This window comes from Phyllobates terribilis, unplaced genomic scaffold (assembly GCF_046119375.1).
Source record: "Phyllobates terribilis strain yellow unplaced genomic scaffold, ASM4611937v1 Scaffold_11__3_contigs__length_659146591, whole genome shotgun sequence".
Classification (NCBI taxonomy): domain Eukaryota; kingdom Metazoa; phylum Chordata; class Amphibia; order Anura; family Dendrobatidae; genus Phyllobates; species Phyllobates terribilis.
Window position 1 is genome coordinate 117,326,220 of NW_027362771.1, and position 25,218 is coordinate 117,351,437.

General features: G+C 46.1%; 1 protein-coding gene across 2 annotated transcripts in view; it reads left to right on the forward strand.

Annotated features, from left to right (window-relative positions):
* Nucleotides 1–3,770: 3,770 nt before the first annotated feature.
* The window catches only part of CHST11 (carbohydrate sulfotransferase 11), a 276,139-nt gene continuing 254,691 nt past the window's right edge, over nt 3,771–25,218 (forward strand). Inside the window, exon 1 of one of the 2 annotated variants that reach the window (XM_073651552.1) lies at nt 3,771–4,265. In XM_073651552.1, coding sequence (XP_073507653.1) covers nt 4,163–4,265 — 103 coding nt within the window. In that variant the 5' untranslated portion in view covers nt 3,771–4,162. Of the gene's footprint in view, nt 4,281–25,218 lie in introns of both variants that reach the window. The other variant, XM_073651551.1, reaches the window with a different exon arrangement.

A 25,218-nucleotide genomic window follows, 5' to 3' on the forward strand; every position in this document is an offset into this window, starting at 1 on the left:
TTCCTTCCTTCTCCTTCTGTTTCCTCCCTCCGGCTCAGGCCTTAAGACTTGGCCTGCCTGTGGAGCAGAGCCCATGAAGAGCCTCTGCTCCCTCTCACTTTCTACTCCTTTCTCCTTGACTCCAAGATGGTGCCCACCATATATACTCCTCTATACAGTGCACCCGAGATCTACTCTCCCCACCCACACACTACCGGGTTCCCCCTTTCTAGGTGTTCCCTCCCCCCACTCCAGCCAGGGACAGGGACAGTTGTGCTCACTCTTGGGAGCATTGTCGCCCTGTCCCCCGGAAATGTGTTGTAGTGCATGTGGGTGTTAGGGTCCTGAGCCACACTCCATCCTTACCTGGAAGTGAGATATCACACCTCTGGGTGAGATGCAACACCTCTGTAGGGACCGAACCCTCAGGTCGCTACATATGCAGGTGTCAGCTCTATATGAGAGCTGACACCCTGCAGCAACACCCACAATCGGTGCTAGCATGGGCATTTAACCTCTGTGATGCCACTGTCAATAGTAACAGTGACGTCGCGGGGCATTTTAGAGGGAGGGAGCTCCCTCTGTGCACCCATCAGCACAACGTGATGTGATCGCGTTGTGCTGATGGTCTCCATGGGGACCCTGGGGTGAAAGATGGCCGCGGGATCACCCAGGGACTGTGGCCTGTCAGCTCATGCTCAGAGCACGAGCTGACACACCTCCTCCCTGCATGTCTCCCTGATGCTAATTTAATGTTCTGCAATGGCAGTAGCATTACAAAGTATTAGATCAGCGAGCTGTCAGTTTGAAGTTGATGTCCCACCCTGGGACAATGTTAAAAAGTTTAAAAAAAGTTAATAAAATTGTAAAAATATAAAAAAAATCACAAAATAAAGAACAAAAAAAAGAAAAAATATTAATCCAATAAATACATTTATTTATGTAAAAATAAAAGTAAACAAAAAAAAAGGCACATATTTGGTATCACCACGTCTGGAACGACCCGACCTATAAAACTGTCGCACTAGTTAACCCCTTTAGTGAACACCGTTAAAAAAAATGTGGCACAAAAAGATGCTTTATCATCACACCGCCAAACAAAGAGTGGAATAAAACACGATCAAAAAGACAAATGTAAATAAAAATGGTACAGTAGAAAGCTACATCTGGTCACGCAAAAAACAAGCCACCATACAGCTCCGTCAGCGGAAAAATAAAAAAGTTATAGCTCTCAGAATAAAGCGATGCAAAAATAATTATTTTTTTTCTATAAAATAGTTTTTATTGTGTAAAAGCGCCAAAACATAAAAAAATATAAATGTGGTTTTGCTGTAATCATACTGACCTGAAGAATAAAGCTGCCTTATCAATTTTACCCTATGGCATGAAAAAAAAAAAAAAAAAAAATTCCTGATTTGCTGGTTTTTGTTCTGCCTCCCCAAAATTAGAATAGAAAGCAATCAAAAAAAAATGTCATGTGATCAAAAATGGTACTAATAAAAACGTCAACTCGTCCCGCAAAAAACAAGCCCTGACATGACTCTGTCGGCAGAAATATGGAAAAATTATAGCTATCTAAATATGACGATGCAAAGTTTTTGCAATAAAAAGCGTCTTTTAGTGTGTGACAGCTGCCAAACATAAAAACCCCAAATAAATCTGGTATCTCTGTAATTGCACCAACCCGAAGAATAAAGTCGTCTAATCACTTATACCGCATGAGAAACGGCATAATAAATAAATAAAACCAATTCTTTACCTGCTGTTGATTTGTTCATTCTGCAGCATGACTTGGCTCACATTTATCCTTCACTCTGCGCTGAGTGCTTTCACCGGGGTTTCCGTGCAAATCTCTGAAATATGTGATACAGACGGAACCCCCGGTGGAAGATTCCCTGTAATGAGGCAGATAGAGTCACTGTGGATGCCGTCTGGCCTATGATGCGGCAGTGTCCGTCTTTTTACGTATGCATAAAAGTGCCATCTGCCACAGTTTTGTGCACCTCTGAAAAGAAGGACACCGCTGAACAGATGCCAGACGGAGTCCAGAGTAACTCAGTGGGTTCAAGGTGCTCACCACATGTCTAGATAAATTCCTTGAGGGATCTAGTTTCAAAATAGAGGTCACTTGTGGGGTGTTTCCACTGTTTAGGCACATCAGGGGCTCTGCAAACGTAACATGGCACCCGCAGACCATTTCATCAAAATCTGTGCTCCAAAACGTCACTCCTTCCTTTCTGCCATGCACCTAAACAGTAATTTTCCTCCGCATATGGGGTACCTGTGTACTCAGGAGAATTTGCACAACAAATTATATGGTGCATATTCTTCTGTTACCCTTGTGAAAATAAAAATTGGGGCTAAAAGAACATTTTTTGGAAAAATTTGATTTTTTATTTTCACGCTCAACGTTATAAACTTTTGTGAAGCACCTGGGGGTTCAAGGTGCTCACCACACATCTAAATAAGTTCCTTGAGGGGTCTAGTTTCCAAGATGGGGTCACTTGTGAGGGGTTTCTACTCTTTAGGCACATCAGGGGCTCTCCAAACGCGACATGGCGTCCGCTAATGACTTCAGCAAATTTTGCATTCAAAAAGTCAAATGGCGCTCCTTCCCTTCCGAGACTTGCCGTGAGCCCAAACAGTAGTTTTCCTCCACATATTGGATATTGGCTTACTCAGGAGAAATTGCACAACACATTATATGGTCAATTTTCTCCTGTTACCCTTGTGAAGATAAAAAAATTGGGTCTAAAGTAAAATTTTTGTGAAAAAAAAAGTTAAATGTTCATTTTTTCCTTCCATGTTCCATTAATTACTGTGAAGCACCTGAAGGGTTAATACACTTCTTGAATGTGGTTTTGAGTACATTGAGGGGTGCAGTTTTTAGAATGGTGTCATTGTTGGGTATTTTCTGTCATATAGACAAAAAAATGATAATATAGCTAAATATCATATAGATTAAAAAAATGGTTTTGTAAATTTTGTTGAAAAAATGAGAAATCGCTGGTCAACTTTTAACCCTTATAGCTTCCTAACAAACAAAAAATTATGTTTAAAAAATTGTGCTGATGTAAAGTAGACATGTGGGAAATGTTATTTATTAATTATTTTATGTGACATTTCTCTGATTTAAGGGCAGAAAAATTCAAAGTTTTAAAATTGCTAAAAATATTTCAAATTTCTGTTTTTTTCACAAATAAACGCAAGTAATATCAAAACCTTTTACCACTATCATGAAGTACAATATGTCACGAAAAAACAATCTTAGAATCAGGGGAATCCGTTGAAGCGTTCCAGAGTAATTACCTCATAAAGTGACAGTGGTCAGAATTGTAAAAATTGGCCCGGTCACGAAGGCAAAAACCGCAGCGTCAAAAACATGATAAAAACCACATAAAAACGCAATAAAAAACGCAAGTAACCTAATTTACATAATAAGTGCAGAAATTCTGCAACATCAAAACTAAACAAAGGGCTGGGGGATAAAGCCTTACTTTCCCTTCTAGCATCTCTCTGAAGTCTCTTAGTAAAATGTGCCCCAAAAAAACCTCATTGTAGGTTAGTGGGTGAAGCTTTGCCCATCAGGTCATTTCTCCAAATCAGTGTTATAAACCCCTCAGATTTATTCCACCATTATTCAGTGACCACAGAGGAAGGAAGTTCACCCAGCAGAGCTCCCGCAGATCATCCTGCCTGTCCCGACATACCGCGCGGTGATTCTAGGGATAACGTGTAGTTACAGCTACTGGACAGCAGGTGGCAGTGCAGAAGCTCCATTTTCTCAGCAGCAAACAAAAGAAGGAGGAGCCGGCTGTGGTGCCCGGCGTCAGGCTCGCCTCATCCATTCGTCGCTGTCAGAGTAGCTCCGGCCGGTGCACAGACAGCCTGGCAGCTGCTCTCATCCCTCCCTCCACGCTCCCACCACATTCATGCAGACATCACCGGAGCAGAGCACCAGACCCGGGAGCCGGCCACTAGCAGACTGCATGCTATAGGCTAGTGATGCTGGAGCATCTCCCCGGACTGCCAGCGGCTGATGCCAATGTCTGATCTGGGTAGCCTGTACCTTGCATCCTTTCCTGTGTGAATGCCCATACAATAACCTGGCAAGTTCCCTTCCACCAGCCCCCAGTGCGCCATCCACACCCTACAGCAGAGCAGGCGGCGGCAGCACATCGCGATGAAGCAGGCGCTGATGGAGGTGATGAGGATGAACCGCATCTGCAGGATGGTGCTGGTCACTTGCCTGGGATCCTTCGTCCTGGTCATCTTTTATTTCCAAAGTATGTTGCACCCAGGTAAGAGAGGCGCCCCCCTGTGCCCACCTGGTGCCAGGAGAGTGGATGTGCCCGCTGATTCTAGGGCTTGCCCTATGACTTGTGATCTTCCTACACCTCCTGCTGGCTTTTATCTCATTATTATTATATTGTTTGTATACAAGCAGATATATTACAGCTTGCATCTTTTTCATCTTCTCAATGTCACAGTTGAGTCTTTGACTTCTACACTTCTCACATTTGTATAATAGAAGACATGTTTTGCTGGGTTTCCTGGCACCACAAACTTTGTATAGTCATATGTTACTGACAGTGACACATAGGCATAAAAGATTGGGTAAGACTACGAGTTATAGGAAAGTTCAGAGAAAAATCATTTGGTCAACTACAAAATTTCTCCTTTAATTGTGAGACCCTCTTGTGGCACGTGGCTGGCATGTCATTGGCATATGCAGGAAAAAAATACAGGATTGGTATTGTCCCTTTTTTTTCTCTGTTTACTATTATAATAAATTCTGGAGGCTGATATTGTCCTAATATTCAATGTTCTGATGGGATACTGTATTCCGTCCCCGGCTGGCGTGTTCTGTATGGGATGTCTGCGATCAGTGGTACATGTACAAAGCAGTGCGCTGGATTGGAAGGGTCAATTCTTCATAAGTGGAACTTGTAGTGTGATCTTTGAAACCCATTATATGCCTCCTTTCTTGTTAATTAAGCTTCATGGGAAAATAATTGGGTTCATAGAGCATTTGATTGTTTTGTGTTAGCTAATTATAAAGGCTATGTGCTGCTCATTTCATTATAAATGTTTGACAATGTCTGGACACATGTAACACTGCTTAATGTGCACCCCCATTAAATCTGTATCATTCTGGGTTATCAAAGTACTTCTGATAGTTCATTCCTGGAAATTTCTTAATTGAGAGCAAGCAACATGACAACATGGCTTTTGAGTAATACTGTCGTTCACACTTTCTATCATTTTGTGGCTAAAGTTTGCTGAAAATACTTTGGACATCTAGATTTGCAAGTTTTTATATATATATATATATATATATATATATATATATATATAATTAGTTTCTTGAAAGTACTTTGGACATCTAGATTTTCAAGTCCATATATATATATGCACATACTGTATATATATATATTGTATTATACGTGGCCATAATCAATAGATCAATATATGTTACAAGTCAGTGTCTTCCTTTCAAATTGTTTTTTTAAAAGTAGTTTATTCAATGGTTCAGTGCAGATCTGCAATGGCAGTGCTGATCCGTCTCCAGCCAGACGCCAGTAACACCCGAGTGAGCCCTTTAACTCCAATGGGGATCTATCTGGGGTTTCTGCCCAAAAGCTGTGTATAATGTTGTTCTGGAGTTGCTGGGGCACAGTACTGTATAAAACACACCACAGATGATGAAGAACTTCTTTTTAATGAGAGAACAAGCTCTATATGTAAGTCAGTGATTGGCACAGGAGAATGTTTCTACAAAATGCAAGCAGAGATAAGTAATGTCCACGTAGCACCGCTCATTTCTGTATAATCGTAAGGTTCTGACATCAGAATGTGAAACTTTATACATATATACCTGGTATATGTTATCTCTAACATTTTCGGAAACCGTTATTAATTGATATAATCACTTTTGAAGTAGGCATTGAATCCGATATATGAGTTTATTATATGTAAGTATCACTCTTCTTTGCATACTGTGCACCCCTGACTATTGCTTTGCTCTTGGGAATAGGAGCAAGTGCCCGGTACAGTAATCTGAGATCACACTTCTTGTTGGTGCTGAGTGATTTGCACATCACTCCATTATTGCTTTTTGAAGGTAGTCTATATAGCAGATTGGACAAGAAAATGCCCAGAGCAAGGTAATGGTGCGGTAAGTCGTAGAGCCGTTTGTTACAATCGGGATTAGTCTCGGCAGCCTGTAATGAACATGCTAACCTTGGGATGAGTTCTCCTGTACTGCCGTGACACATGAGCACACTTGAAAGGGAGGCATTGCCAGCTAGAAGATTCCATATAGTTCTATGTAGAGCAGCTGATGAACAATGTTATTTGTCAAAAGTCGTAAATTGACCATGTAACTTAGAGTGCCACTCTTTAAGGCTGGCATCATCCTCTAAGTAGTGGTTGACACGCAGTTCTAATATATTGTACCAGTTAAATTATATAAATGTACATAGTGGTATGTAAGAAGGGACACGACAGCACATTATGATTTAGCATTGACTTCATGTAACAGTTTAACCTACAGTGTTCAATCAATGTACACCTTTTTTTCTCTACTTGAAAATACACTTGAAATATGGTTTATAATAAGATTTAAAAGGAAATTCAAAATATTTGCACATCGGTTTCTCACGTATGAGAAAAACAAACCGATAAGTTTGAGTGTCATCAGTCTTTTCTCTTGTACGTGGAGGGAAAAAATAAGTTTCTCAACCTTCTTCTTCCTGATAGTCCTTGGATGGAATCAGAGTGCGGTCTCTTTTTTTTTGCTTTTTTTCACGGACCCATTGACTTGCATTGCTGACTTTGATCCGACCTGCTGACGAAAATCAGACATTTTCCACGCTTTGTCCGCAAAAGATTGCGGATATGCGAGTGGCTCCATAGACTGTCAAGTGCTATCCGTGAGAACCTCAAATAGCACTCGTACGCAGAAAACTGACATCTGAATGAAGTCTAAGGCCTTATTCAGACGCCCAAGTTTCACGTTTGTGTTCTACCCGTTTCTTTCACTGATATAATATGTATCCATTCTAATCTATGGTGCTGTTCACATGTTCGTGTTTTTTCATGGACTGCGTGTCTGTATAAGGCCACGTGCACACGTTGAATATTTGGGGAGTTTTTATCTCAGTATGTGTAAGCCAAAACCAGGAGTGTAACAATCAGAGGAAAAGTATAATAGAAACACATCACCACTTCTGTATTTATCACCCACTCCTGGTTTTAGCTTACAAATACTGATGTAAAATACTGACCAAATACTGAATGTGGCCTAAACCTCATGTCCTTTTTTTTCCGGGATCATGGATGAAAATTACCAATGCAAGTCTATAAATCCGTGTGCTGCCCGTATTTAACATTGCAGAGTATAGGAGAAGCTTTGTCATTTATTTCTCCATCCAAGAAAAACACTGATGGTAAAAACTGACACACGAACCATACACTGATGACACACTGATACAAAACACTGATGAAACCAGTTCCATTTTATTCACATACATGGTTAAACATGGATGTGTGAATGAGGCCTAACTCTCATAGATGTGTACAAGAAGAAAGTATTATACAGGTGCTTCTCACAAAATTAGAATATCATCAAAAAATTAATTTATTTCAGTTCTTCAATCCAAAAAGTGAAACTCATACATTATATAGAGTCATTACAAAAAGAGTGATCTATTTCACGTGGTTATTTGTGTTAATGTTGATGATTATGGCTTACAGCCAATGAAAACACAAAAGTCATTATCTCAGTAAATATGAATAATTTACAAAAAACACCTGCAAAGGCTTCCTGCGCGTTTAAAAAGGTCCCTTCGTCTGTTTCAGTAGGCTCCACAATCATGGGGAAGACTGCTGACTTGACAGATGTCCATAGGCAGTCATTGACACACTCCACAAGGAGGGTAAGCCACAAAAGGTCATTGCTAAAGAAGCTGGCTGTTCACAGAGTGCTGTATCCAAGCATATTAATGGAAAGTTGAGTGGAAGGACAAAGTGTGGTAGAAAAAGGTTCACAAGCAACCGGGATAATTGCAGCTTTGAAAGGATTGTTAAGAAAAGGCCATTCAAAAATTTGGGGGAGATTCAAAAGGAGTGGACTGCTGCTGGAGTCATTGCTTCAAGAGCCACCACACACAGACGTATCCAGGACATGGGCTACAAGTGTCGCATTCCTTGTGTCAAGCCACTCATGACCAATAGACAACGCCAGAAGCGTCTTACCTGGGCCAAGGAGAAAAAGACCTGGACTGTTGCTCAGTGGTCCAAGGTGTTGTTTTCAGATGAAAGTAAATTTTGCATTTCATTTGGAAATCAAGGTCCCAGAGTCTGGAGGAAGAGTGGAGAGGCCACAATCCAAGCTGCTTGAGGTCTAGTGTGAAGTTTCCACAATCAGTGATGGTTTGGGGACCCATGTCATTTGCTGGTGTAGGTCCACTGTGTTTTATCAAGACCAAAGTCAGCGCAGCCATCTACCAGGAAATTTTAGAGCACTTCATGCTTTCCTCTGCCGACAAGCTTTTTGGAGATGGAAATTTCATTCTCCAGCAGGACTTGGCACCTGTCCACACTGCCAAAAGTACCAATACCTGGTTTACAAACAACAGTATCACTGTGCTTGATTGGCCAGCAAACTCGCCTGACCTTAACCCCATGAAGAATCTATGGGGTATTGTCAAGAGGTAGATGAGAGACACCAGACCCAACAATGCAGACGAGCTGAAGGCTGCTATCAAAGCAACCTGGGCTTCCATAACACCTCAGCAGTGCCACAGGCTGATCGCCTCCATGCCACGCCACATTGATGCAGTAATTGATGCAAAAAGAGCCCTGATTGCATTTACTGAACATACATTTCAGTAGGCCAACATTTCGGATTTTAAAATCATTTTTCAAGCTGGTGTTATAAAGTATTCTAATTTAATGAGATAATGACTTTTGTGTTTTCATTGGCTGTAAGCCATAATCATGAACATTAACAGAAATAAACACGTGAAATAGATCACTCTGTATGTAATGACTCTATATAATATATGAGTTTCACTTTTTGTATTGAAGAACTGAAATAAATTAACTTTTTGATGATATTTTAATTTTGTGAGAAACACCTGTACATGTGCGGCCACCTCTCCATTCAGTTTCTACCTGGACATGGTGGCTGTGTCATCTGATCAAACGACAGGTTTTGGTTCCTAGCAAACATTTTTTTTATGTATTCAGTTTGGAAAAAACACTTCAAGGGTATGTTCACACTGACTCGTTTTTGAAGTAGAAACTAAGTTTCTGTTCCAAAAATTTCGGCAAAAAGACTCAGTGTGTACATACCCTAACAGAAAAAACTGTGAGGTAAAAAAGATATTTTTAGGCAGCCTTTGGGTATTTAATGGCGGGATCGCTCTTATCATTTAGAGGACATTGAACTTGTACCCAAATCTAATTGAAAAATATGGATAATGTACAAGTGACTGCATGATTTCTCTTCAGTCATCAGCAGGAGGCATAGAAAATAAGGATGACATGGAATTTCTTACAAAATTGTATTCTCTTGTGCGCTGAATATCACTCGGCCTCACTTCATTGCTTTTTGCTGAAGCATACAACACAAACAAATGTTTCCTAAAGACTGGGGTAAAGTGCATGAGACTATGCACGTACATCCCATACTTTATTCTGATATCTTTATATGTCAGTATGGGCACAATACCCCATTTAAAAAAAAATATCCATATTATCCTGTATACTGTTGTGTATACTATCCAAATCTGATACACAAGTTTCACATGGGGAAAGAGATGTACCTCAGATATGGCATTTCATAGCTTTCCGAGCTTCTAGCATTCTTGGAGTACCACTCCAGCAGTTTGGGTATTTTTCAGCGTGTGGTGAATTTAAGTGGTGATTCTAATGTAAGGTCCCTGCACTGAGTCTTATACTCACCTTTTTTCAGCGCCACTCCGGTCTTGTGGCGCCTTCTTGTGACCGCAACTTCTGACTGGCCGAAGTCAGAAATTACGTCACAAGCTCTCAATGCCAGTCTATGAGAGCCAGAACGAGGAGTGATCCTGCAGGTCACAAACTGCTGGAGACCGTCGGTGATACGAGGTGAAGATGGTGGCAGGTGAGGATAAGAGTAGGGCCAGGGACCTTAGATTAGAAGCACCACTCCAGTGGTAAAATAAAAAAAATATGCTGGAGTAGTGTTTAAGACCACTACTCCAAATATTACCAACCCATCACATTTGTACCATATGGACATTCCTGCTCCAAGCTGAAAACTTGGTCTCCATTTTGGCAGATCGTTTTGCTTCGTTATATAATTCATATAGTAATTATTAGAGTTTGTGGGGATTGATTCGCACCACCCAGTCCATCAACCACAACCGTAATCTCTGGCTGCTGAAAGGGAGTTGCGAGATCTGACGACATCTGCAGCTTTTCTTGTGATTAGCAAGGCCTGGCGCAACGTCAGGCTGGATGTCGTCAGGTAGGGGGCAGTTCTCGCAACGTGACGTGGTCACAAGACTAATGATGTGGTCCTGCCAATCGACTCGCACCAACTCCAGTAATTATACAAGAAACTCTGTTTCTCAGCAGATAATATAAATGAGACAACCAATATGACTGCCATTACTGTGTTTGGAATTGTAAAAATGGCCATTACAACTGAATAGAAAAATATCAGCCTCTATGAAAGTGAATAAAACTCAATTACCAAACTGTATTCTAATGTATTAATATATAGCTAATATTACATTTTGTGCCCATATCCTTCTAAAACAAGACAAGGTTTAGAGCCCTTCAGCAAACCTCACTATTTTCCTCCCCCAACATCAAGAAACTAAATTGTTAAATTCACAAAGTAGAGCTTTCCTCATTGGATGTGTGGCAGTAGGCAGTTATAATGGAGGACTATACAGCTGCCTCTTTGACAAGGGTTAATGTTATACAACCCCTTTTTCTGGCAGGGGGCTGATTAATCACCACCCACCATGTCTATCAATAAGAGCTGAGGTAGCCTTATTGTATTTTCTGCATAAAAAGAAGGCCAGCCTGTTATCGAGATGATGAATATATAGAAAATAGTAGAGGATGAACTAAAAGGTGCTGATTATCCGGTGTAAATCAGTATGAATGTATGAGAATTCGGGGGGAAGGGGAGTGAGGAGTCGCTGAGGTTGGATTTTACATAAACCTCTTCACTAAAGATGTCAGCTATAGATGTCACCGTGATAAAGCAACAAAAATCAAATGAAAAACCAATAAAAAATCATTTTAACCCTCCGTCACATACAATAGGCCTGACAGGCACATCTTTTTTATTTGGCGGGAGTTTTGAAATGTTTGTATTTCAGAGTTATTAGTTTTATGTTAAGTAAATGGTTTTTTTTTGCACCTGATTATGTGTAGTCTCTTTTATTACATCCCTATGAAGGTCACTGATCACTTTTAGAGCACTGAAATTGCAAACATTAGATATTATAGGTATTTTTCTAGCCTGCGCCTGACAGTCACATTGTATGTGAACTCGTTAGAACCGATATTGTATGTGACGGAGGGTTAAGCAACAAAGCCTTCACTGAAAAAAACTGTTATATGCAATGTAATTCGAGTTAAAAATAATTACATTTCTTTTGTTTTCCAGCAATTGTATTGGAATGTAATTCTGTTCTTCCATTACATAATATAAAGCAATACACAGTAAAATTTCTTTAATACGAACTCTCAAAATGCATTTCAAAATGGTCTTCTGCGAGGGTGGTCCTCTCAAAAATATAGGCACTAGGCATCATATATAAAAAAGGACGTAGCTCTGTGGTGACTGTATGTACAGTAATTATGTTATTGCCCCATACAGCTAAATGTTTAGATTTATGATTTAGTTCTATGTAGCTTAATGTTTACATATATTTGCTTCATGATGAGTATTCGTAAATTTCGGACCACCTAATCATAAATGACTGTCTCGTTGGAATATTTAAACACTCGCCCCACTTGAAAGGAATCTGTCATCAGGATTTTGCTATTTAATCTGAGGGCAGTATGAGAAAGGGGCTAAGACTCTGATTCCAGGGATGTGTCACTTATTAAGGTGCTTTTACATTGTGCTCATGGGTCCTGTCGGGGCACACGTTCGAACCTCCTCTGCAAAACGGGGTTCGGAGGGGGTTATAGACTGTAATTGTGACAGCAGAGCGAACATGCGGTCTGTCGTGCATCATTTTCAGGAGTGCACGCCTACAGGAGGCGGACACTCAGACATAGTAGACTGAGTCTAGGTGTCTACTGTAGGCGTCCACTCCTGAAAATGATGCACGTGGAGGCGCACGTTCGCTCTGCCGTCACCATTACAGTCTATGGCCCTTCGGCGCATACGCCCAAGCCCCGTTTTGCAAGGGAGGTTCAGATGTAAGCTCCAACAGGACACATGAACGCAATGTGAAAGCACACATAGGCTGTGTGCTATTGATTCAATACAATAAGTGTTTTATCAGCAGGAGGTTATCACTAGATTATTAGCTGCCCACCCTGCATCCTGGTCCACTTCTGCCCCCACTGCTGATTAGAAGCTTACAGTCAATATACAGAAAGTTGCTACATCGAAAAACTCTTGAGTGTATCACAACTGCTGCACCCAGTAAACTAAGTGATACATCGCTGGAATCAGGGTCTCTTTTCCTACATCATGCTGCTCTCAGATGAGGTAGCAAAAACCTGGTGGCAGATTCCCTTTTAAGGGCCTTTTACATGTGATGATCAACTAAAATATCAGAAAATCTAGTAAAAGTCTACAAACATGGGCTAATATAAATGTCCTCAGTGATTGCATAATCAGCATAAATATCATGACCTAAAAAGAATATTTTTTTTGGCAATATATCTCTTATATAAACAACTATATGCTAGTTGTTAGCAGTGAAGACTAAAGGAGAGTAGAATAGACAAGTAATCACAAATACAGTCAACATTTTGGAGACATTTTAATTATTGTTAAATATGAATGCATGCTTTACAAACTTTAGCAACATGCGATCACTGATTGGTTCTCATTTTTACCAATTCATCATGCAAAAGACACTAAGTTTTGTTTGTAAATTAATATTAATTGCTCGTGTAGCCCCTTTTCATGATGGACAGATTCAAATTTTCCGCAAAAAACATATAAAGAAGTATTAATCAATTCAAGAAATTCATCCCCAGCACAACAAAAGGGAAACCTAAGCAAAGCATCTCAGTGGAAATAATACAAAATAAAAATTTATCAGTAAGAATATGTCAATTATTTTTAAGTCAGGGCTATAGCTGAAGAGACATGCCTGTCACACTGGCAGACCATTCACATTTCTAAATTATATGCAACAACTGGCAGGTGTGCCAACCTTTATCAGCAGGATTGGCGCACTTATTTGGGTAGTGTTAATAAATATATATGGTCTATAAAATTCACTGGATTTTTTTTTCCCCAGCCAGTACTCTGGAATAAATTATTGTCATAATTTGACTGTTTACTTTGTAGAAGTAAAAATCTGTAGTTTTGAACATTATATGAGAAAGGGGCAAATTTTTAAATTACTTTTTTAGAATAACTGGGCACAAAATGCATCGGTATATTCTGGTATCTGGCTGAAGTGCTGTTAAAAGTTTGATGATTTTTTAAGAAAATTTGATTTAAAAGTACCATTAAAATATATAATGTAGAATGTTATTTAAAGCTATATATTCTTGAATTGATGAGATTACAGCCTGTTAGAAAATCTCCCATTAGGCTATGTCAATATTAAAAAAATATCAAAAGGACAAAGAGACTCATTCCATAAAACCCAGATCAAAAAAAAGAATTAGATTTAATTCACAGGTTTGAATTGTAAGCTTGAAATTTTCATTTTGAAATTTAGTTTTCTAATTCTGGAATATAAGAATGTGTTCTCCAGCTTACTTCCTTCTATGCAAAAAAAACCATGCATGCTGCAACCATTTAGTGACCTATAAAATAGTCTTAGGTCATTTCATTTTAATTGTAGTGTGTCCTATTTAATGGCTCTGGTCAAGGATAATCGCTCCATGTAGTAAAATACGTTGTTCGTTTTTTACAGTGGTGAGTGTAGTGATTCCTAATTATTTTCTAATTTATTTCACTTTAACAAAAAAATGCAGAAGAAAAAAACGTTCAACGGGTTGCATCATTTTATAGGGTAAAATTGCAAAAGTGTTTGTAAAAGCAAACAACTTTGCGATTTACTAAAAAACCTCTCCATTCTCAAGAAATTAGGGATTTTCTTATTGTTTCCTAAGGAAGAAGCACAGCACATATAAGCTCTTTGCTATAGAGCAGTGTTTCCCAAACTCCAGTCCTCACGGCCCCCCACACGTCATGTTTTCAGGATTTCCTTAGTATTACACAGGTGAGAGAATTATTATTAAGGCATCAGAAACTGCCACAGGTTCTCTCACCTGTTCAATACTAAGGAGATCCTGAAAACATGATGCGTTGGGGTCCGTGAGTATGGGGTTTGGGAAACACTGCTATAGAGTCTACAAGCGCTGGTCTGAATCTTGCTCTAACACAGAATCTGTCTACCTTTAGTGCAACTGTGCTCCTCTGACACTGCCAAAACTGCCTCTGCTTGCATCATCTGACAATGTACAGTTTCGGCCAGCGGCACAACCACGCCAAACTGTTAATCAGGTGTACAACACACCTCAGCTCGGCAATCTGAAAGCTGAGAGGCGTTCCTGTTCAACATGAATAACTCCTTTAAAGGGAACCTGACAGCTGATACATGCTGCTGTGGATCAGACAGCATGTATCAGATCCCGGCTGCATGATTTTAGTCTTATTGATTTAAGTATCAGCATTTCAGAGAAAAACATAGTTTATTAGCTGCCTGAGACCCAGCCACATGGGAGGCTCGTCTGACAGGCGGGTCCCTGGCGCTGGCAGCTTCTCTCTGCCTGCTCCCCTGGAGTGACAGGTCTCTCCCTGCCTGCATGTAACGAGAAAAACCTATCATTTAAAGGGGATGGCCAAGAGAAACTGCTGGGATCCACCTATTCAACTAGTCCCCTGTGCAACTCAGTCCCCAGTGGCTATTAAAGGGAACTTGCCATGTAAAATACGCTATAAACCTGCAGATATGGGGTTAATCAGCAGGTTATTTGCGTTCTGACACGCAGCAATGCCCACACCTAGAACCCCGCTGCCGGGAGGAAATTAACTTTATTCTGAGCCAGCTGTTAGTCAGTGTTGTGGGATTTCGTTACAGCCGTCGCTCTCTGTACACTGAGCGGTGACTGAAACCATGCTGGCAGCACCCATATGACTGAAAGAGTAAGGCTGCCAGAAGGAATAAAGTTAATTTCCTCCCAGAAGCGGGGCTGTCAGTGCAGGTGCTGCACGGTGTCAGAATGCTGTTAACCTGCAGATTAACCCCATATCTTCAGCTTAATAGCGTTATGTTACATGACATGTTCCCTTTAAACTACATTTCTCTCTGAAACACCTCAGCATTTCAGAGTTAAAGGGAATCTGTCAGCAGGTTTTTGCTATGTCATCTGAGAGCCGCCTGATGTAGGCAAAAAGAAGCTGAATCTAATGATGTATCACTTAAATTACTGAGTGCAGCCGTTCTGACACAATCAGAGTTTTTAGATTTCGAATGAAGCAGAGCTGAGAAAGCTAACTCCGCCCCCACCAGGCTCTGTTATATACAAAGTACATACTCAGTGAGGTGCTTATCACAGGAGGGGGCGTTGCCAGACCAGGAGGCATGTGCTGTGTCCAAGCAATGGTAAGCTAGTGCTAAAACAATCATTGTAAGCAAACAAAACCTGGAGCTTGATAAGGGAGGCATCACTGAAATCTGTATGAATACATATCTGCGCACTGGGCTTTAAGAGCCTGATACGTATTAGTAAGTCTTTGCGATCGCGCCCGCACACGGTGTGCGGGTGCGATTGCCGCCGAGTGTCAGCTGATTGTCACAGCTGACACCCGGTGCTATGTGCAGGGAGCGGTCCCGCACCACTCCTGGCACATTGTGATGAAAGCCGGCCGGTGGGTGCAGCTCTCTGGCGCCCCCTTACCTCTCAGGTCAGTCAAGGTACTGCACCTAGAGAAAGTAGTGCCAGGAAGCTGCAACCAGCGCAGGGAACACGGTAGAGTGTTCCCCTTCAACGTCACTAAACCGTAACGTCACTACACAGCACAACTCGCTAGCGCCCTCTTAGCCTCAGGTCAGTCAAGGAACTGCACCTAGGATAAGCGGTCGCCAGAGAGACTGTCCTGTAACCTACTGGGTATCGGGGCCCTCTGTAGTGAGGGCGGTATATATATCTTCCTTGGCCGCGCCAGGAATATATATATCTGAACCTCCGACCGTCACTACCAGCCTTCCCCAATCCCCAGTTGGTATGCTGCCACCAGTCCCTATTTTAGATATACGCCCAGTCCGTGAATGGGCCTATATCGGGTCAGGAACCAACCCTGGGTAGCGTTTTTGGCTTGAGCCGAGCTCACACGGACGTGCGTTCGTTATGCAGAATAAAAGGCAGGCCCACAATTACTTGAGGTAATTGATTATAATAATACACTAGATACACGATATACAACTAAATATACACAGGTATAAGGTCAGGCTAAACTATACAACAATGGAATACAACACACAGAATCACCACAGCATATCAGTTACCGGTTTCTTGATTTTCTTGTGACGCAGGGAGAGGATTCTGCGATCGCAGGCACGGTTCTTTGTTACAGGCTGAGGCCTACCACCGCATGGTCAAACTGCTCCTCCCCTTGGTGGCCTCAGCTGGTGCTCAGATGTTCAGCACACCACTCTTGGGTCAAGACTGACTTGTCTCTTGTCTGTCCTGCTATCTTACCTGCCCCGTCCCGCCCACTGCTGGTGAGGTCAGCTGGCTCAGTCTCCACCCTCAGGTCTAACTTCGATCAGAAGCCCAAATTCTATGGAACCCAATAACTTCTTCTGGGATGGTCTCATGATACCCCCAGGGGTTCCCATGGATTCGGGCCGCCGTAACCGACCTTTTGATATCAATTATGATACCATACGGTCCTCAGGAATGGCTCCGCGCTATATCTTGGCTTCCAGAGCACGTACAAACGTCTACCGCGGAGGCTTGTGTGCGCAATGGCTCCGGGACGCCGTGATATTTTTTTATTGGCCCATCCCACGCAACATGCGTGTACTATTCATGTTTCTATATCTTATGCCTCCATGCTTGTGACAGACAAAGAAACTAGTCCTATGGGACAAATGGTCAGGTACAGATAGACGAAGCACCCCCCCCTGCTGGCTGTGTTTCCTCTCGAAGTCTTTGAAGCTCCTAGCATTCAAGTGTTAAGTAGGCTTCTTATCTTACAGGAGCCTGGATGGGGGGAAACTATCTAGCTGACGTTTTAACAGAAGGTCCCAAGGGTGGGGGCTGCTGAAGTGTGGCCATCCCTGGATATGATTTATCATTACCAAGATGGCGGCTACAGGTTCATCACACCTCCCCCTATACGAGGGCGCGAGGGGGTAGCACATTCCTGTGTTCCCCCGTGCGTCCTTCTGCACCCTCCCCTTGCCGGGATAACCCGTCAGCGTTACCGTGGTCACGGCCTCTTCTGTGGCGAATGGAGAAGTGGTACTGCTGGAGAGCGAGGCTCCAGCGTAGCAACCTGCCATTCGACCCAGAGACCGTGTGTAACCAGCTGAGGGGGTTGTGGTCCGTCTCCACGGTGAAATGGCTCCCGTACAAGTAGGGCTGCAGACGCTGCAGGGCCCATACAATTGCCAGGCATTCTTTTTCCACCGTGGAGTAAGCCACCTCCCGGGGCAGTAGCTTCCTGCTCAGGTACAAGACAGGATGTTCCTGGCCTGTCGTGTTGACCTGACTTAGCACAGCACCGAGGCCAAAGTCACTGGCGTCGGTCTGTACCACAAACGGCCGGTCGAAGTCGGCAGCTTGCAGTACAGGGGAGCTACTTAGGGCGGCCTTGAGTGCCCCGAAAGCTGTCTCGCAGGCGACTGTCCAGTCGACTGCGACGGGCAGCTTCTTCTTGGTGAGGTCCGTCAGGGGCTTGGCCAGGGTGCTATAGTGTGGGACGAACCTCCTATAGTACCCGGCGGTCCCCAAGAAGGACATCACCTGCTTTTTGGTCCTAGGAGTGGGCCAGGATGCGATGGCATCCACTTTCCCCGGTTCTGGCTTCAGAACCCCCCCGCCTACCCGGTGACCCAGGTAGAGGACCTCACTCATGCCCAGCTGGCACTTTTCCGGCTTGATGGTCAAGCCTGCCCGGTGGATCCGACCGAGCACCTGCCGCAGGTGCTCTAGGTGATCCTCCCAAGTGGGACTGAAGACTGCAATATCGTCCAAGTACGCAGCCGCGTACCCTTCAAGTCCCTCAAGCAGCGTATTGACCATCCGCTGAAAAGTGGCAGGGGCATTCTTCATGCCGAATGGCATCACTGTGGACTCGTACAGTCCAAAAGGGGTGATAAAGGCAGAGCGTTCCCTTGCCGCGGGGGTCAGAGGAATCTGCCAGTACCCCCGGCTCAGATCCATGATGGTCAGGTACTTAGCCCCGGCCATCCGATCGAGCAGGTCATCGATGCGTGGTATGGGGAACGCATCGGTGGCCGTTACGGCGTTGAGCCCCCGGTAGTCCACGCAGAACCGTGTAGTTCGGTCCTTCTTTGGTACGAGGACTACAGGCGAGGCCCACGCGCTGCTGGATGCCTGGATCACCCCCAGCTTCAGCATCTCGTCTATCTCTTGGCGCATGTTTCCCTGCACCTCGAAAGAGACCCGATATGCTGAACGCCGGATCGGCGGGTGATCGCCAGTGTCCACGTCGTGGACAGCCATCTCAGTCCTTCCGGGCAGGCTGCTGAACAGCCCCCGGAAGGGGTGCAGGGTGGTCCCCAGCTGGGACCGTTGGTCCTCTGTGAGCTGGTGGCCAACCCCCACATCCTCGATGGACCCACCCGCCTTGGCTTGGGTGAGCAGATCCAGGAGGGTTTCTACCTCTCCTTCCTCGGGAAGGTTGCACACTGGGTGGGCAGTCGCTTCCCGCTCATGATGAGCCTTCATCATGTTCACGTGGAAGGCCTTCCTCCTTCCACGGGCGTGATCCAGGGTGACCAGATAGGTGACGGCATTGAGTTTCTGGTGCACGAAGTAGGGACCTTCCCAGGCTGCCTGAAGCTTGTTCTGTGGTACGGGGACCAGTACCCACACCTTTTGACCCACCTGGTAGGTCCTCTCACAAGCATTCTGGTCGTACCACCGCTTCTGGTCGGCCTGGGCCTGGGCCATATTGTCCTGCACCAGCTTTGCCAAGGCCATCATCCTGTCCCGGTGGCGCACGACATACTCGATGACCGACACCTCGGGGGTGGCCAAATCCCCTTCCCATGCTTCCTTCACCAGAGCCAGGGGGCCCCGTACCCGTCGCCCGTACAGGAGCTCAAAGGGGGAGAACCCCGTTGAGGCCTGCGGAACCTCCCGGTAAGCAAATAGGAGGTGTGGGAGGTAACGCTCCCAGTCTCTCCCGTGGGAGTCGACCAACATCTTAAGCATCTGCTTTAAGGTGCCATTGAACCGCTCACACAGGCCATTAGTCTGTGGGTGATACGGGCTGGCCACCAGATGTTGCACCTGCATTTGCTTACAGAGGGACTCCATCAGCCGCGACATGAACTGGGTCCCTCGGTCGGTGAGCATTTCTTGGGGGAAACCCACTCTGGAGAAGATCTCCAGTAAGGCGGTAGCCACCTTGTCGGCCCGAATGGACGACAAAGCTACCGCTTCCGGGTACCGGGTGGCATAGTCCACTACCGTGAGTATGAAGCATTTCCCGGAGTGGCTGGGAGTGGACAGAGGTCCAATAAGATCCACAGCGACCCTCGAGAAAGGCTCTTCGATGATTGGCAGAGTTACCAGTGGGGCTTTGGGGCGCGGCCCCGCCTTCCCCACCCTCTGACAGGTGTCACACGAACGGCAGTAGGCACCCACCGCGGCTCCCATCCCAGGCCAGTAGAAATGCTGAGCTATCCTGGCCTTGGTTTTAGCGATCCCTAGGTGTCCGGCCATCGGAATCTCGTGTGCGATCCGCAACAATTCCGCCCTGAACGGATAGGGTACCACTAACTGTCGGTCCCTGGGCCACGCCTCCGGTGAACCCTGCTGGACCGTTACCCGGTACAGCCGTCCCTGGTCCCAGACCACACGCTCGCAGTCTGACTCCATGGGAGGCTGTGCCGCCTGTTCCTTGAGAGCTTTCAGGCTGTCGTCTGCTTCCAACGCAGCCTGAAATTCCTGACTTGATGTGGCCAGAATCGACGAAACTGCCACATCCTCCGTCAGCCCCTCCGGGCATGTCACCTGGCCGCTGTCTGACCCGGCAGACACTTGGTCAGAAGTGGGGAAGCCGTCGGACCTCTGCAAGGCTCCTTGGGCTCCGACGCTCCCACTCCTGGTGACAGCGGCTATGACCGCTGTGACCGTGGGTAGTGCCTGCTTCCCCTCTGTTTCTGACCAAGCCGCCCGATCAGGCAGGCTTCCTAGGCCTTTGGACATCTCGGATGTGGGAAACTCCTGCCCTGGGGTCTTACCTGGCGGCTCCTCTCTTGGGACACCCCCACCTCCCATGGCCTGTTCCTCCCCCTGCAGTGGGCCTATACTCAGCAGCCTGGATACCCCTGGGAGCCCTACACTGCCGGTAGCTGCCCCCCTCTCCATCCCTGAGCTTCCCTCTACAGAATCCTGCCCGCCCCCTCCCTCACCGGAGGACAAGAGGTCACGGCACGCCGGCTGAGCACCTCTGCGGGCATCCCCACACTCCCCACCTGCTTTCACTAACCCTGTTTGTGTTGTGTCTGTGCAGGTGTTACCCTCAGGTTTCACTCCCTCCTCCTCAGCAGGACGCACACTACATACAACATGGTTGGCATTAGCAGCAGACAAATCAATACACTCTTGGGGGGCCGAACTTGGGGGTTCAGAGGGTACATACTGCGATACTAGACGCCCCAAGTCGGTCCCTAATAAAACATTTGCGGGAATATTTGGCGTTACTCCCACCTCCCGCATCCCCCTCCCGGCACCCCAGTCCAAATACACCATGGCAACGGGAAGGGCCGGCTCCACGCCTCCAACCCCGGAGACGGAAAGAGTCTTTCCTGGTACCAAGTCCTGGGGGGACACCACCTCAGGCCGTACCAGTGTTCGTTCAGCGCCAGTGTCCCGCAGTCCCATGACCGCAGAACGGCCTATGGTGACGGGTTGGATGTTGTCCAGGGACCTACCACCACCCCCTCCCACACACAAAACATTGGGCGCTCTCTGGGACTGGGATGGGGTCTTTTGGCGCTGGGGACACTCAGCCCTAAAGTGTCCTGGTTTGTTGCATAGATGACAACGTCTTACGTCTGGTCCTTGCCTGGAGAGGGCAACAGGGGGATACACCCCTTGTGTTCTAGGGGCCGGGGAAACAGGGGCATGACTGGGCTTACCCCCTCTCCAGGTGCTGCTGGCAGACTTCTTCAGCTCAGGCGCCCTGTTATTGGCATACTCGTCTGCCAGGGCGGCTGTAGCAGAAGCCCCTGTTGGTTTTCGGTCACGGAGGAACTGTCGGAGGTCCTCTGGGCAGTTCCACAAGAACTGCTCCGTGACGAACAGTTCCTGGACCTCCTGGCGGGTAGTAAGCGCTAGACCCGAGGTCCAGTGCTCTGCGGCTCTCAACAGCGCCCGCATATGATCGGTCCAGGTGTCCTTGGGGCCACGCAGCAGGCTCCGGAACTTCTGGCGGTACGACTCGGGAGTGAGGTTGTACTGCCGGATCAGGGCCCGCTTGATGCAGTCGTAGTTCTGTACCTCCCCGGCAGGTAAGTCCCCCAAGGCATCCAGGGACTTACCCCTCAAACGGGGGGTCAGGTATCTGGCCCACTGATCCCGGGCCAGATGGTGCTGAAGACAGGTCCGTTCAAATGCCACCAGAAAGGAGTCCAGGTCCCCATCCTTCTCCAGTAGAGGGAAGTCCTCAGCTCGGACTTTGGACGACTTGGTCTCCTGATGGGTTGGTTGCTCTAGCGGAAGCCCCCGCTGGGCCAGGTCCAGTTGGTGCTGGCGCTCCGCAGCTCGCTCTGCACGCTCCGCAGCCTCCCGGCGCTCTGCAGCTTCACGCTCCGCAGCCTCCCGGCGCTCTGCAGCTTCACGCTCCGCAGCCTCCCGGCGCTCTGCAGCTTCACGCTCCGCAGCCCGCTCCGCAGCCCGCTCCGCAGCCCGCTCTGCACGCTCCTCCTCCGCTGCCTTCTCTGATGCTGCCAGGAGGGTTTTGTAGACGGCATCGCCATGAGACTGGAGACTTGCCATAGCCGCTTGTAAAAGGGCTTGTGATCTGGACAGGCTGGGCTGGGTAGGTGGTGGGCAGCCCACTGCGGGACCGTATACTGGGGACTGGCTCCCTGAGGTGCCCGGGCTGGACTCCTCCTCGCCATGAGTAACAATGTCCTCCCCTCCTGCCACACGGACCGTAGCATTAGCCTCTTGCAGGGTCTTGCTCCTGGTGCCGTCTGCCATCTTGGTAACCGACACCGCTGCAACCCTGAGTTTGCACACACCTTGTTATACTTTTAGCCTGACCGTCTAACGTTGGGCTGACCTTAAGACTCCAGCAGTGGAAGTTACCACTGGCAGTCTTTAGTGCCTGGGAGTAGGGGTCCCACAACACTATTATTCTGCAATCCCACCGCTCTGCCACCAATGTGATGAAAGCCGGCCGGTGGGTGCAGCTCTCTGGCGCCCCCTTACCTCTCAGGTCAGTCAAGGTACTGCACCTAGAGAAAGTAGTGCCAGGAAGCTGCAACCAGCGCAGGGAACACGGTAGAGTGTTCCCCTTCAACGTCACTAAACCGTAACGTCACTACACAGCACAACTCGCTAGCGCCCTCTTAGCCTCAGGTCAGTCAAGGAACTGCACCTAGGATAAGCGGTCGCCAGAGAGACTGTCCTGTAACCTACTGGGTATCGGGGCCCTCTGTAGTGAGGGCGGTATATATATCTTCCTTGGCCGCGCCAGGAATATATATATCTGAACCTCCGACCGTCACTACCAGCCTTCCCCAATCCCCAGTTGGTATGCTGCCACCAGTCCCTATTTTAGATATACGCCCAGTCCGTGAATGGGCCTATATCGGGTCAGGAACCAACCCTGGGTAGCGTTTTTGGCTTGAGCCGAGCTCACACGGACGTGCGTTCGTTATGCAGAATAAAAGGCAGGCCCACAATTACTTGAGGTAATTGATTATAATAATACACTAGATACACGATATACAACTAAATATACACAGGTATAAGGTCAGGCTAAACTATACAACAATGGAATACAACACACAGAATCACCACAGCATATCAGTTACCGGTTTCTTGATTTTCTTGTGACGCAGGGAGAGGATTCTGCGATCGCAGGCACGGTTCTTTGTTACAGGCTGAGGCCTACCACCGCATGGTCAAACTGCTCCTCCCCTTGGTGGCCTCAGCTGGTGCTCAGATGTTCAGCACACCACTCTTGGGTCAAGACTGACTTGTCTCTTGTCTGTCCTGCTATCTTACCTGCCCCGTCCCGCCCACTGCTGGTGAGGTCAGCTGGCTCAGTCTCCACCCTCAGGTCTAACTTCGATCAGAAGCCCAAATTCTATGGAACCCAATAACTTCTTCTGGGATGGTCTCATGATACCCCCAGGGGTTCCCATGGATTCGGGCCGCCGTAACCGACCTTTTGATATCAATTATGATACCATACGGTCCTCAGGAATGGCTCCGCGCTATATCTTGGCTTCCAGAGCACGTACAAACGTCTACCGCGGAGGCTTGTGTGCGCAATGGCTCCGGGACGCCGTGATATTTTTTTATTGGCCCATCCCACGCAACATGCGTGTACTATTCATGTTTCTATATCTTATGCCTCCATGCTTGTGACAGACAAAGAAACTAGTCCTATGGGACAAATGGTCAGGTACAGATAGACGAAGCACCCCCCCCTGCTGGCTGTGTTTCCTCTCGAAGTCTTTGAAGCTCCTAGCATTCAAGTGTTAAGTAGGCTTCTTATCTTACAGGAGCCTGGATGGGGGGAAACTATCTAGCTGACGTTTTAACAGAAGGTCCCAAGGGTGGGGGCTGCTGAAGTGTGGCCATCCCTGGATATGATTTATCATTACCAAGATGGCGGCTACAGGTTCATCACACACATTAACCCCGCAATGCTGTGATTGAAGTCGATCGCAGCATTGCGGAGGCAAGGGGAGGTGATCTGGATACTCACCTCTCCTGCCGGCCTCCAGCGCTGTCTGACGCGGCTTCCCGGATGTTGCCATGACGACCCGATGTCGTCATGACAACATAAGGGTCACCAGACAGCAGGAAGATATTTTGGTCATGCGCAGGGTCACACTATATAAATCCATGCTGTTAGTTACATAGTTTATAAGGCCGAAAAAAGACAAGCGTCCATCCAGTTCAGCCTATTTCTTGTGCACTGCAGCTATTCCGCAGCGTTGATCCAGGGGAAGGCAAAAAAAAACAACATGCGGTATAGGCCAATTTACATCATTGAGGAAAAATTCACTTCCCGACACCAATCTGGCAGTCAGATTAAATCCCTGGATTAATTAACTAAGCATAAGATGTAATTTTATTGTTCTCAAGAAAGGCATCCAGGCCTCTCTTGAACTCATTAAGTGAGTTGGACATCACCACTTCCTCTCCCAGAGAGTTCCAGAGTCTCACGGCTCTGACCGTAAAGAATCCCCTTCTATGCTGGTGCAGGAACCTCCTTTCCTCCAGACGCATAGTGTGCCCCCTCGTCTTTGTCACCATCCTTGGTATAAACAGGTCATGGGAGAGATCTCTGTACTGCCCCCTGATGTATTTATACATGTTTATGAGGTCTCCCCTAAGCCTTCTCTTTTCCAACGTAAATAGGCCTAATTTTGACAACCTCTCTGGGTATTCTAGTCCCTCTATTCCCTTTATTACCTTAGTCGCCCTTCTTTTTACCCTCTCTAGCTCCAATATGTCTTTCCTGAGCACCGGAACCCAGAACTGTGCACAGTATTCTAAGTGCGGCCTTACCAGCGCTTTATACAGAGGAAGAACAATGTTCTCATCATATGCCCCTATTCCTCTTCTGATGCA